Source organism: Cynocephalus volans, chromosome 12 (assembly GCF_027409185.1).
Source record: "Cynocephalus volans isolate mCynVol1 chromosome 12, mCynVol1.pri, whole genome shotgun sequence".
NCBI lineage: Eukaryota > Metazoa > Chordata > Mammalia > Dermoptera > Cynocephalidae > Cynocephalus > Cynocephalus volans.
This window is the reverse complement of record NC_084471.1, coordinates 26,622,043-26,634,516: the sequence shown is the minus strand read 5'-3', so window position 1 is coordinate 26,634,516 and position 12,474 is coordinate 26,622,043. Positions and strand designations below refer to the sequence as shown.

General features: G+C 33.2%; 1 protein-coding gene across 5 annotated transcripts in view; it reads left to right on the top strand.

Moving 5' to 3' along the window:
* Window positions 1–12,474, top strand: part of NEDD1 (NEDD1 gamma-tubulin ring complex targeting factor) — a 45,671-nt gene that overhangs the window by 17,166 nt on the left and 16,031 nt on the right. For all 5 annotated transcript variants that reach the window (XM_063075045.1, XM_063075046.1, XM_063075044.1 and 2 more), the window contains 4 exons: window positions 5,407–5,636; window positions 7,000–7,201; window positions 7,579–7,774; window positions 10,882–11,010. In XM_063075045.1, coding sequence (XP_062931115.1) covers window positions 5,407–5,636; window positions 7,000–7,201; window positions 7,579–7,774; window positions 10,882–11,010 — 757 coding nt within the window. The remainder of the gene's footprint in view (window positions 1–5,406; window positions 5,637–6,999; window positions 7,202–7,578; window positions 7,775–10,881; window positions 11,011–12,474) is intronic.

The window sequence follows — 12,474 nt, the reverse complement described above, 5'->3', positions numbered from 1 at the left end:
GTGAATAATAAGAGTTTTATTTCTTATTTCCTGATCTTCTAAATTGTGGGCAAAATTTACTATTTATGTTGGAAATTGTAAACCATTTAGCTCCTATAATTCATAATTATTTTATTTCTGTAGTCTGTGGATATCCTAGATAGAACTCAGTCTTTTTCTTCTTTCCTGGTTTTATTTTGCTTATTCACACCTTTTAAAATGTATCAAGAAAAACGTTTTAAATGTTATTTCTTGTTACTCTTTATTACCTTTTTAACATTTAAATGAAATAATAGAATTTTAAAAAACTTTATACACATCACATTTTTTTCATTGATTCATATAATTTTATACTTTTTATTGAGTGCTTATTATGTTGCAAGCACTGGTTAAGTGCTAGGGATATGACTTTGAATAAGGCAAAATTTACATTTTAGTAAAAGCAGTAAGCAAGTAAGTGGACAGTTAACCAGATGATATGATAAGTGTTGTGAAAACAATAAACTGCTGGGTTCCAAGTGAACATAAAGGAGGGGCACCTAACCCATTTGGGAAGAAGTCATTAAAAACATTTTAAAGGAAATGATGTCTCAGTGGCAGCTGGAGGAAAGGTCCAAGTTATATATACCTGGGGTGGATGAGGGAACAGGACAGAGGATTATGGGAACATTCTAGACTAAGAATATCACCTGCGTAGAATACTTACTACCATTTATTGCATTTCAAGCACTGTAATCATCGTTTTAGATTACATTTTCCTTTGCTACTGGCTAGTGAGTTGTATATTATTTTCATTTTACAAATGAGAAAACTGAGATTTCAGGACTTTCAGATCACACAACTGTTAATTGACTGATTTAAATATCAGTTCTTCAAAAGTGGTAGTAATGTTTCCTGTAACATCTCTTTCTCCCTCAGGAGTGGCTGAATGTATAAGGATTTTTGAGGATCCGTAGCTTCTAGAAACTCTGGCACTACTCTATCTTGTTACCTTGTGCAGGAAATCCAACGTTTACTTGTACCTCTTCCTCACATTCAAAGAAATATCTTTTAAAATTTTAGGTGACAGCTTGCTGTATTGTTGATTTTCAAAGGATTTTCACTGATTACTTTGCATAGGGGAACTGAGTTAAATTTATCTTCTACTTTAGGCAAACAGTAATGATCCAAGCCTATCTCTAGTCCAAGGTCTGATAAACCAGAACTCCTGCTTGGACAGTCAAAAAAGGAGAACATTAAAGATGGTGAAGAAATTGACTGAAGTGTGTTATTTTTTCCTTTTCCCTGGAACAAATTGTTACATATTTTTTGTGTACTGTTATTTTCATCTTATCTGCTATACGATTAAAACAGAGTATGCACATGGGCTAGGAAATATGACTTGGCCTCTGTGTATGTAAGGATGCAGTCCCAGTTTTTGTAGTGAGGAAAGAAAATTTTCATGATTCTGCATACTTGTGTTTCACTTTAAGGCAGCATAATTGAAATTTTTGGAGTGTTTTTTTTTTTTTTTTTTTTTTAGTTTTTTTCCTACAAACAGTTATGGCTTATTTTATTGGTTATTGACCAAAAGCATAGAATTGCTACTTGAGCATTCATTTAAAAAAAAAAAAATTACTAAGATTTCTCAAAATTCATTTAAGGTTTTAAATATATTAAGAATTCATTTCTTAGTTAAAACAGTTTTCGTAAAAATTTCAAGTCTGTCAAAAGTCGCTGTAATTGAATTTCAACACTTATTCAGCTCAGTTTCTGTGTTGATAAGTTTTACTGTAGATAAGTTCTGGGTTATTGAGAAAAAATAGGTAGGGCACATCTATGATTAAATTAAATTTTTTCTATTTTTGTTTCTATGAACAATCAAGGATTTGAAATCTTAAAAAAAAAATCAAATCAGTGTCTTAGTGAAAGTGACAAAACCTTGGGAGTCTCACTGAATCTGCATCATACTGAATTTCATACTGGAAATGAGATTGTCTGAATATATTTAGAATCTTACTTTGAAATGTCTGAGCTGAATTGAAATTATTAGTTTTATGTGGATCACAGTGTATTTCTACAGGGGAAAAGGAGCCTTGCTGCTTCTGTAGAGCTGCTGGAGCTGACAGACTCCTTACATTTATAATTGCATGTCACACTTTGGCAAGTTCAGCAGTTAAGGCTCACAAATAGGTTAACCTGTGATGCCTTTCTCAAACTGAAGCCTTTTTAAAATTAAAAATGTCTATTTTATTGATTCTTTTGATTAAAAAATGATCTTTTAATATAGAAGGTTTTCTGTGACATTTTAAATATAACATTACAGTATATTAAATTCATTTAAGTAAAATTTTTGATGTTATGTATAGATTTTGTAAGAATTAATAAGCTTGCATGAGTAGAGATCTGATGAATGCAAATAATTATTAATTACATTTTTAAAAAAATAGCAATTATTTTATCAAGAATGAATTTAATTCTGATTTGGTTTATTTAGTTGGCTTGTGGTATAAAATATTTGTGCGAGAACCTGTCTTTGATTCTCTCAATGTTTATTTAGTATTTGGACATATTTGACTAACCTATATATTATGTTCTTGAGTTGTTTTATAATTGATGTTTAGGCATAAAATAAGCTTAAAATCTACGTCTATATATATTTCTTCTTAAACGTTATTTTTTTCCCCTTCTCTTTTTCTCTTCCAAATTTTCTTTAATGGGAAATTATTTGAAAGATGTTTTCTTATAGTGTTTCCATGTATAGCTCTGTCTTCCTTCCGTGCCGTTATAATCATTGTTTGTCCGATCTTTTCTTCCTTTTTCTCATTAGTATTCTATTCCAGGGATTGACAGTTATTAGGCTTCATAACCCTAACTTTTAATGACTGCATATATTTCATTGTTCAGTGCCACAGTTTGCTTAAACTTTCCTCTGATGTTTCAGGTTATTTTCCACATTTTCATAATCATAATGAGCACCACATGTTAATATTGTTTCTGTAAGTACTTGTATATATCTTCTGCTTTTGACTTTCTTTGAGGGTGCAAGTTTTCTTTCAGTGTAATTCATTGGTAGGCTCACATTTTCTTTTCTTGAGGAGCTTAAATTACTCTATTACCTTTAGTTTCAAATGTCTGGTGATAGTTTAATTATTTTTCCCTTATAAGTCACTTGTTCTTTTTCCCTAGAGGTTCAAAAGATTTTTTTTTTCCCCCTTTGAATTCCAGTACTTTTACTAGAGTATATCTTGGTGTTGGTCATTCCATATTGCTGTTCTTAGGTACATGGTGTGCTCATTTAATATGTAGTTTTACATCTTATTTTATTTTTGGAAAGTTTTCATGAATTATAGTTTTCAGTATTTGTTCTTTTTCCAGTCTTTGGGTTTTGTTGTTTTTGTTGCATCTTCTTTGCTTATCTTAATGGCTTATCACTTTCTCTCAAGTCTTTTTTAACTTTTTTCTTATTTCTTTTTCATTTTTAAAAATTTCTTTTTTTACCTATCTCTACGGTATTGTTTGTTATGTTTGTTTATTCTTGTATTCCTTCTAAATTAGCTTTCATTTTTGCACGGATTTTTAAAATTTCAAATTCTTTCCCAAATTGACATCTCATTTCTGAGTTTTCTAATTCTACTTTATGTTGCTTTTTAATGCCTTATATCATTTTATTGTCTTTTTGGTCATCTGTTGAGAATGTCTTTCTCTTCTTTTTCATAATAACTTTTGTATGGATTTATCTGTGAAATAAGTTTCCCTGAACTTCTAGACAGTGATGGGGTTCAGAGTGTCTTTCCTAACCTCACAGAGCTCCCTCTTGTTTTCAGGTAGTTTTTTTTTTTTTAAATGTCAACTTGCTTTCAGGGGTTCCTTGGCTCTATTCTGCTCTCCCACCTGTATGTGAACTTTTGTTTTCTTTGGCTTTGTGGCCTCCTTCCTGTTCAGGTTTGCTTCTACTAGCAGTGTCTCATCAGTGTAGGGTTCTCATCTTGGAGAGAGGCACTTTGGCTGATCACTTTTGGGAACACACTAAACTGCTCTAGCCCTTCGGACCTTTCTGCAGACTACTTACACAGACCTGCTAATACAATGGGTATTCCTAGTTTTGGCCAGTGTTGTAAAATTGGCCACCATGCTTTTCTGTGAGAACCTCTTAGGTATTTTGGGCGGCTTCTGTTCTCAGATCTGTTTCTGACTTCTTGCTATTTCCCTCTGCTTCCTTCTGCATGGACACTAATACCATGAAGGACTTGTGTTTGTTTATTGTTTGATGGACTAGCGTGTATTTTGGGATTCATGGGGATACCTGAACATCTAGTTTTGTTGAAAATAGTTGTACATGGGGTTTCAGTTTTGCTCTCTAGTTTACTATCTGACTGTATAACACACACACGCACGCACGCACGCACGCACGCACAGTTGGAGGTCTCCGAGACCAAGTTTGGTGATTTACTAGGAGGATTCACAGGATTCAGCATCTGGTCATACTCGTGGCTATGATTTATTACAGTGAAAGCATACAAAGCAAAATCAACAAAAAGAAAAGGCACAATGGGATGAGGTCTGTAGGAAACCAAGCATGAACTTTCAAGAATCCTCTCCCCGTGGAGAAGATGCATTTAATCTCCCAGCATTAAATTGTGACAATGTGTATGAAATGTTGTCTACAAAGGAAGCTTGTTGGAGACTCATTATCCAAGGTTTTTATTTGGGGCTGGTTACCTAGGTACCCTCTGCCTAACTTCCAAAAGGAAAGCAGATGTTCAACCATGGTTCAGCCATAAACCATATCTTTTGCACAAACAATTTAGGCACAGTGAGCCTGAACCGTTTAGGCTCAATGTATCAGTTAGGGTAGTGGGAACCCTCTCAAAATCCAAGTTTCCAGATGCCAGCCAAGGACTAACCTTTGAAAGTGGGACTTTCTATAGATAGGTAGTCTGAGGCCTGCTTTTCTCCACACATACACACACACACGTGCGTGCACACACACACACACACACACACACACTCACAGACACGTGGGGGAATTCAAGTAGACTCAAAAAGTCAGCCATTCCTGCTATCATTATCTTCTCAGAGTCTTCCAGTTAAAAGGATTTTAAGCAAGAAGGAAATATGTTCAGATTTTCAGTTTTGAAGATGTAAGGATGGCTAGTAAGGCTTTGAGAATGGAAGTAGAATAACTATGCAGTGGCTCAGGTGACAGATTATTAATGCTTGAAATAAGACACTGAGAATCAAGAAGAGAGGGAATGGAGGCAAAGGGTCATCATATAGACTACTAATTGAAGTTATGGTTGTCCTGATTGAAACCTGTCGCTCTATAAACCAGAGAAGTCCTAAATCCCATGTGAATAGTGTGGTTGGCCACGGTGTATATAGTTTATATAAAATGTCCTTATGAATGCTTATAATTACATAAAATTTATTCTTTTATTTTTTTAGTCTATTCGGCACTTGAAGTACTCCTTGTTTAAGAAATCACTGTTGGGTAGTGTTTCAGATAATGGAATAGTAACTCTCTGGGATGTAAATAGTCAGAATCCTTACCATAACTTTGACACTACACATAAAGCTCCAGCTTCAGGCATCTGTTTTTCTCCTGTCAACGAACTGCTATTTGTAACCATAGGCTTGGATAAAAGAATCATTCTCTATGACACTTCAAGTAAGAAGTAAGTATAACATATTCATTTCTTAATTTAGTAACAGTAGTTATCTCATCAACAAATATATTTGTGATTTATAGAAACCTCTGATTGACATCCAGGGGATCTAAAGTTTGTACACTTGAGGTATCGACTAAGATAGAATTTTCTTTTTTTCTTCCCATGCAGAAAAAAAGTAGGTGGGACATGGGTATTATTTAAGATACTTCTGGAACATGAACATTGGGAGATAGCATCGTAATGATTTCACATCTTTATTTTAACACACATATTACTCTTTTTCAAGATATAACCAAGTGCATATATTTTAAAGCAATATAATTTGCTTTAAAATTAATTCATTATCTAGAGCAGGGTTTCTAAATTACTGATATTTTGGGTTGGATAATTCTTTGTTGTTGGGGGCTGTCCTGGGCATTATAAGATATTCAGCAGCATTCCTGGCCTCTACCTGCCAAATATCACCTGGGGACAGAATTGCCCCCAATTTAGAAATACTCATCTAGAACTAGGGGTACATAATCTTCTAAGCATTTGGGCCCTTTGTGTCTTCTTCAGTTATAGGTATGCTTAGTCAGCTTAGAAGCAACACACACACACACACACCCTCATTTACACTCACACAAAAATACAGCTTCAAGAATGCTGCATTTGTATTGGAGATGCTTCACAATATCCAAAGGTCATGTGGAATGTTAATGTTACCACTAGGGAAGGTCTCACTGTCAGCCCTTGTTATGATGCTAGAGTTTTTACTGTTACTTATTTCACTCTCTCATTTTTGACATAACATACTTAGAGCCATAAGGGTCAGTGAGCCTTTCTTTTCTTATACCAGACACATTAGCAAAGAGCTCAGCTTCATTAGATCAGTATCCATATTCTTGTATTAGCTTCTGAGGATCAAAATACATGGACTCTCTTCCTCTTAGCTTTTTGGTCAAGAGATGCACAACTAAGAACAGAGTAGCAGCTGCTCCCTTGTGAAAGGTCATAGTCCTCCTAAGGCCTAAGCAGGTCAATAAATGGAAAGTGGATACTTAGAGCCTCCTCAGCCCCGAGGCCAGGAGCCCTTATTTTGTGGAGTAACACAAAGAAAATCTGTCACATTCACTGCCAAAGTAATTACTCAGAGAAATAGGTGCTGCTTTTGGAAGATGCAGAATGTTCCTATTGGAAGTGAGTAGAAAAATAGGACGGAATGTTCAGTATTTCTTTAGAAATGTCTTTAAGTCAGATTCTAAACGTCTGCTTTAAACAGGTATTTGGGGTGTGTATGGTTTTGGTATATACTTATTTATATGTCATTTAAGCTTATACACCTGAATACACTAACTACATATATACGAATTTTTCCTCCTTTCCAAAGGCTAGTGAAAACTTTAGTGGCTGACACTCCTCTAACTGCGGTAGATTTCATGCCTGATGGAGCTACTTTGGCTATTGGATCTTCCCGAGGGAAAATATATCAGTATGATTTAAGGATGTTGAAATCACCAGTTAAAACCATCACTGCTCATAAGACATCTGTGCAATGTATAGCATTTCAGTATTCCACTACTCTTACTAAGGTGAGATATTTTCAGTATTTTTGATTTTACTAAATACATTTAGTTCCAAGTATGGAAATTATATGTGGTCAACTAAACAGTGTAGTTTTACTTCATAATCATTTTTTATGTGATAGCATTTTAAATAATTTCAGTATAAAGCCACTTTTAATACTTTATTTAAAACTCCATTTTAATTCTCATATATTTCTTCAAAAATATTTTTAAAGGCTTTTATTTATTTTTTTGGTTCAGAAGGAAATGCAGATCCACCAGCAAACTTACTTAAGATTTGTAAGGGAAAAATATTTTTTAGTCTAACAGGGAATCTATAAAATATTAATATATAGTATGAAACATTAGTAACCTGAGCTTTTAAATTTTCCATTACATTTCAGTCAAGTTTAAATAAAGGCTGTTCAAATAAGCCCACAGCAGTGAACAAACGAACTGTTAATGTGAACACCAGTAGTGGAGGAGTTCAGCATTCTGGAATTGTCAGAGAAGCAACAGCCACTTCCATTGCCACAGTTCTCCCACAGCCCATGACAACAGCTGTGGGGAAAGGAACAGCTGTTATTCAAGACAAAGCAGGTAAATGTTGCTTATAGTATTTGGCATTCTTTTTTCCTCCCCAAGTATATAACTAGCAGATTTTTCAGGAACCTAGAACTCAAATTCATTTGAGTATTTAGGTAAAATTATTAGTAGATATGATTGAAGAAGTGAAAATTTTAGTTTTAGCAGTAATTTTTTTAAAAGTTAAGGCACTTACTCTATTTAGCTGAACTTCTGTTGTGAGAAATATTGATTATATTAAAAATGGAATGATGCCAACTCAGAAATTATTCATTCTTGTACTACTGCAGACTGGATCCCATTGTGTCTTCAGATTAGTCCATAGAGATAGTAAATGTTGATATCATTGTGATTTGATCTAGTTTTAAAAAAGCTATTAATGGCTTTTTTAAATTTCATATTTCAGAATGAAAAGTAAGTCAAGTGATGAAATGAATATTTTTCAGTGTTGGATAGTTCCTGACACATATTAAGCAGTATATTAGTAGTTTGTTAAATGAAAATGAATGAAAATGTGGAAATTTTTTAATGATTTCTTCTACTCTGATAATCATATTGATGAAACAGTTCTGAAACAGGAATTCATTTTGATTTTGTTAAGGTGTAATATGATGGTAAGCTTCCCTGTATTTATCGTAAAAAATATTCTTTGGCCCCAATAAAGATCATATTCCATAAATTTCTGAAGAACTTTCTGTTTTTATTTTAAGGAGTTATGCTATACTGTCAATTTATGACAGATATTTTTAAAAGTCTATAGGGTATACCAGTATGTTTCCAAAATATTTGCTCACTAGAAATAATAATAATGTATCTATGTCTTTTAAAATTTTCTGGACAAGTACTTGGGCAAAAATATTTGTTAGTGTCTTCTCAATATGAGTTTACTATTTCCAAGTAGAAGCAAAACTTTAATTTATTGACCTTGATAGTATGTTTTTAAAAATACATACATATAGAAAAATAATTAGGTCCTCATTCAAGACATCCTGGAGACAAAGACCATTGCTGTCTACTTAAAAGAATAAATTGTTTTTGTAATATGACTAATGTCTGCCAAGATGTTGAATTAACTATATTATGAAAATTGTCATTTTCATAAATTATTATATAATTTATTATTAATTTTATTCATAATTTTAAAAAATTAAACAAAATATTCTCTCATTTACTGTAAACTCTCTGAAGTCTCACTGTTATTCATTTAGTTTTTAATAAGAAGGCTTTTGTTTAACAATGACAGCATTAATTAGGAAATGAAAGACTTAGGTCTGCTAGGTCACTGATCAATGATAATTCTTGACGGATTCCCAAAATTTCTGGAAAAAGGAGTGTTTGCTCTGCGCCCACAAACAGGTTAGAGATTTTGGTTTTTTAATTTCATTTTGAAATAATTGCCAACTTAACAGATAAGTTTTAAAAATAGTACAAAGAACTCCTGAGTTTTACCCTGTAGCAGATTCACCACTTTATAAATTTTCCATATTTTGCTTCATCGTTTGCTCTGTTTCTCTCAAATACACAAACACCACACATGTACACATTTTTTTCCCTTCTGAAACAAAGACTTAAGTCTCAGTTCTATCACTTCCTACTAGGATGGCTTCAGGCAGTTTTCTTAACCTCTCTGAGTCTCAATTTTTACCTCCATACACTGAGATAATATTTAATTATTATATTAAATATGTTATTTGGCTATTAATATTTAATTATCTCAGTGTGTGGAGAGTTATTGTGAAAATCAGAAAAAATGAATCAGAAGTGCCTGGCACACGGTAGGCACTCTGTAAATTACAGTGTTGCTAATATCATTATTGCTGTTATCGTGATAATCACGATTACTGTAATTTTAAGCTTTATGTAAAATTAATCTAAAATTTGAAAAAAATCTTGATGCTTCTACTGATAGTGTCCTGATTTAGTTATTCAAAAGAAGCGCTGCAGACTTATTACTGGTTCTTATTTTTAGTAGAAAACAACCATAGAAGAAGTGAGAGGTAAGGCTTTAGCACTGCTTTTAAATGGTACCAAACTTCTGTTTCCTAAATTTCCAGAGGCTAGAATTATGGATTCAGACATGTTAAGGACCTAGAAAAAAGGAGAGGAAATTTTTTCTTTATAACAGCTTACCTCTTGGTGTAAACACTCTTCAAACATAGTGATGTACAAATGACTTGGTTGTATTTTAAGTTTCTAGCAGGTGTTCTTAGGAAAGTTTATTTCATTAGCCAGTCTTGGACATTTTTGTATATACAAGCTATTCTTTGTTTTCATCCCAGGCTTTTCAGTTTTCATTTGGGACTGAAATGCCAAATAAAACACTTTTTAAAATAAAATGTAATACAGTAACATGCTACCTCTCCAGGTGCCAGACTTTCCTCAGAGTTCTTGAACCTGTAGAACTCATCCTTAACCCAGAAAATGAGCAAGAAGCTTCTGCGTCTACAGGGTTCCTCTTACAAAGTCCCTGGCCTAAAGCCATGTGTTATATATTGTCAGAGAAAATAAACTGCTGCAGCCTCTTTATTGTTGTCTGTCATTCTTCATGAGTTTGGTATTCTGGTTTCCTTCCTCTTAGTACACTACAGAGGTTAGTGTAGTCATCTGAGATTAATAATGCTGAGGGCAATGTTAAACTCTCACTGTTAGTGAAAGAAAGTTAGAAAAGGGAAAAAAAAGAGACTCATTCATTGCAAGTTGGGGAAGGGAACTAACATTAATTGAATCTGCTTTATGTTAGGCATTGTGCTATATGCCTTATAGGCTTTTTTTTTTTAATCACTTGTAGATGATCATAAGAGTCAATAATAAAAGTAAGTTGTGCTCAGTATACTTTAAGAGGGTAGCAAAGTATATAAATTATTTTAGAAAAATTCCATCAGAATGGCTAATAATTCAGTATTGTTGAATGAGCAGTTATGCTATTTAATTTTGAGGAATGCTTTATTCCATGAAAATGCTGGTTAACTTAGCTTTTGTCATGTTCTGCTTTCTTTTCCTAATGCTCACAGTTGTAATATTATTAACAATATGAGTAATGCATTAACTTTTACATCTTAGCTTATGATGATAAAATTTATTTAGATGTAATAACACTGATTTTTATATCTAATTCCTGTAAGGTTTGCCTCGAAGCATAAACACAGATATTTTACCTAAGGAAACAGACAGTGGACAAAATCAAGATTTCTCCAGCTTTGATGATACTGGGAAAAGTAGTTTAGGTGACATGTTCTCACCTATCAGAGATGGTAAGTCCACTCAGATAAGAGGATCATGTTCTCTTGCTGGTAGTCATTCTGGCTAAAAGATGTGGGTAATAGCTTCAGTCTAACTCTGTTCATAGCAGTTTGTTAATTTTCTCAATCCCTGGGGAGGTGTCTTTTCCTTTGCCCTGATATTTCAAATGTTATCATTCTGAGATGTATGCTGGTAATTTTCACATGGGAACTATGCAAATAGCTTTCAAGTTAGTATTTTAAGTTTTACAAGTTTCTTAAAGGAAGTTTTACCTTCATGGGCAATCTTTTACTTTTATCTACTTCTAAATAAATCTTAAAATCTTGGATGTTTTGATGTGCAAAAAATTTCTTCCTAATTAAGAAAATTGTATCTTAGAATATTAGTGTTTAATTGGTATTTGTTAAATGTTTTCATGGAGAGATATGGCTAGGTGATAGATTGCCTCATCCTTTATACTAACTGGATGAAAGTACCATATGTATGTGTCTGTATGTGTGTGTGTATATATATATATATACACACACACACACACACACACACACACACACCCACACTGTGTAGATATGGCTATTTAAAAAAATTTTTTTGCTAGTTTGATAAATGGAAACATTAAATATCATTGTTACAGTGTATGAACTAGGTACATTGTTTAGCTGTGCTTTCTTGGTACTAACGTTCATACTATTTTCCTTAATGGGATAGTTTCACTTCTAATAGCAGTATTATCAATAATATGGGTAAATTTCTAGAGGGTAATTTGGCAGACTTAAAATATTAATACTTTTTGGCCTCATAATTTCATTTCTACAAATTTGCCTCAGAAAATATTCAGAGAAACCCACAAAGATGTGTATGTTTACTGTTTTATTTATAATAGTGAAGAACTATAGGGAGAATCTAAGTGTCAATAGTAGCAGAATGTTAAAATTGTTACATCCATTCAAGATCTTATACTTGTACATTTCATGTTTTACGTTAAAATTCTCTTTTCGAAATTTTCTACAGTTTCCTAATCAAAAGGAATAAACACATGTGATGGTATAGAATTACTGGGTATCTTCTGCCAGGCCGGAAAGTGACTATTTAAATTGCCAGGTCAAACTCCTCTATCTTCTCTAATGAAAGAGTAAGGATTCTTTTCTTTTAGGATGAAGAGAAGTCAAACTACGTAGTTTAAAGAGAGGAAGGATGTGGGTGACTGAAGGAAAGGTGGCGAGCGCTGAAATTGAGAAAAGATTCTGGGGTTATACTGAGTTGGGGAGGTTTGGATGTGAGACCCACCTGAAGCAACTTTTGCATGGAAGAATGTAGGAAGGAGCTTTACAGAAGTGTTTGAGTTATAAATTAAATCCTGTTTAATGGTTTTTTAAGACAAAAAAAATAAATTACTTTTTTCTCTAATTACTTTTTCTGTCTTTTAAAATGTGATTAGAATTTGAGCCATATGCCCTCCATCCATTAGGGTTTCATAT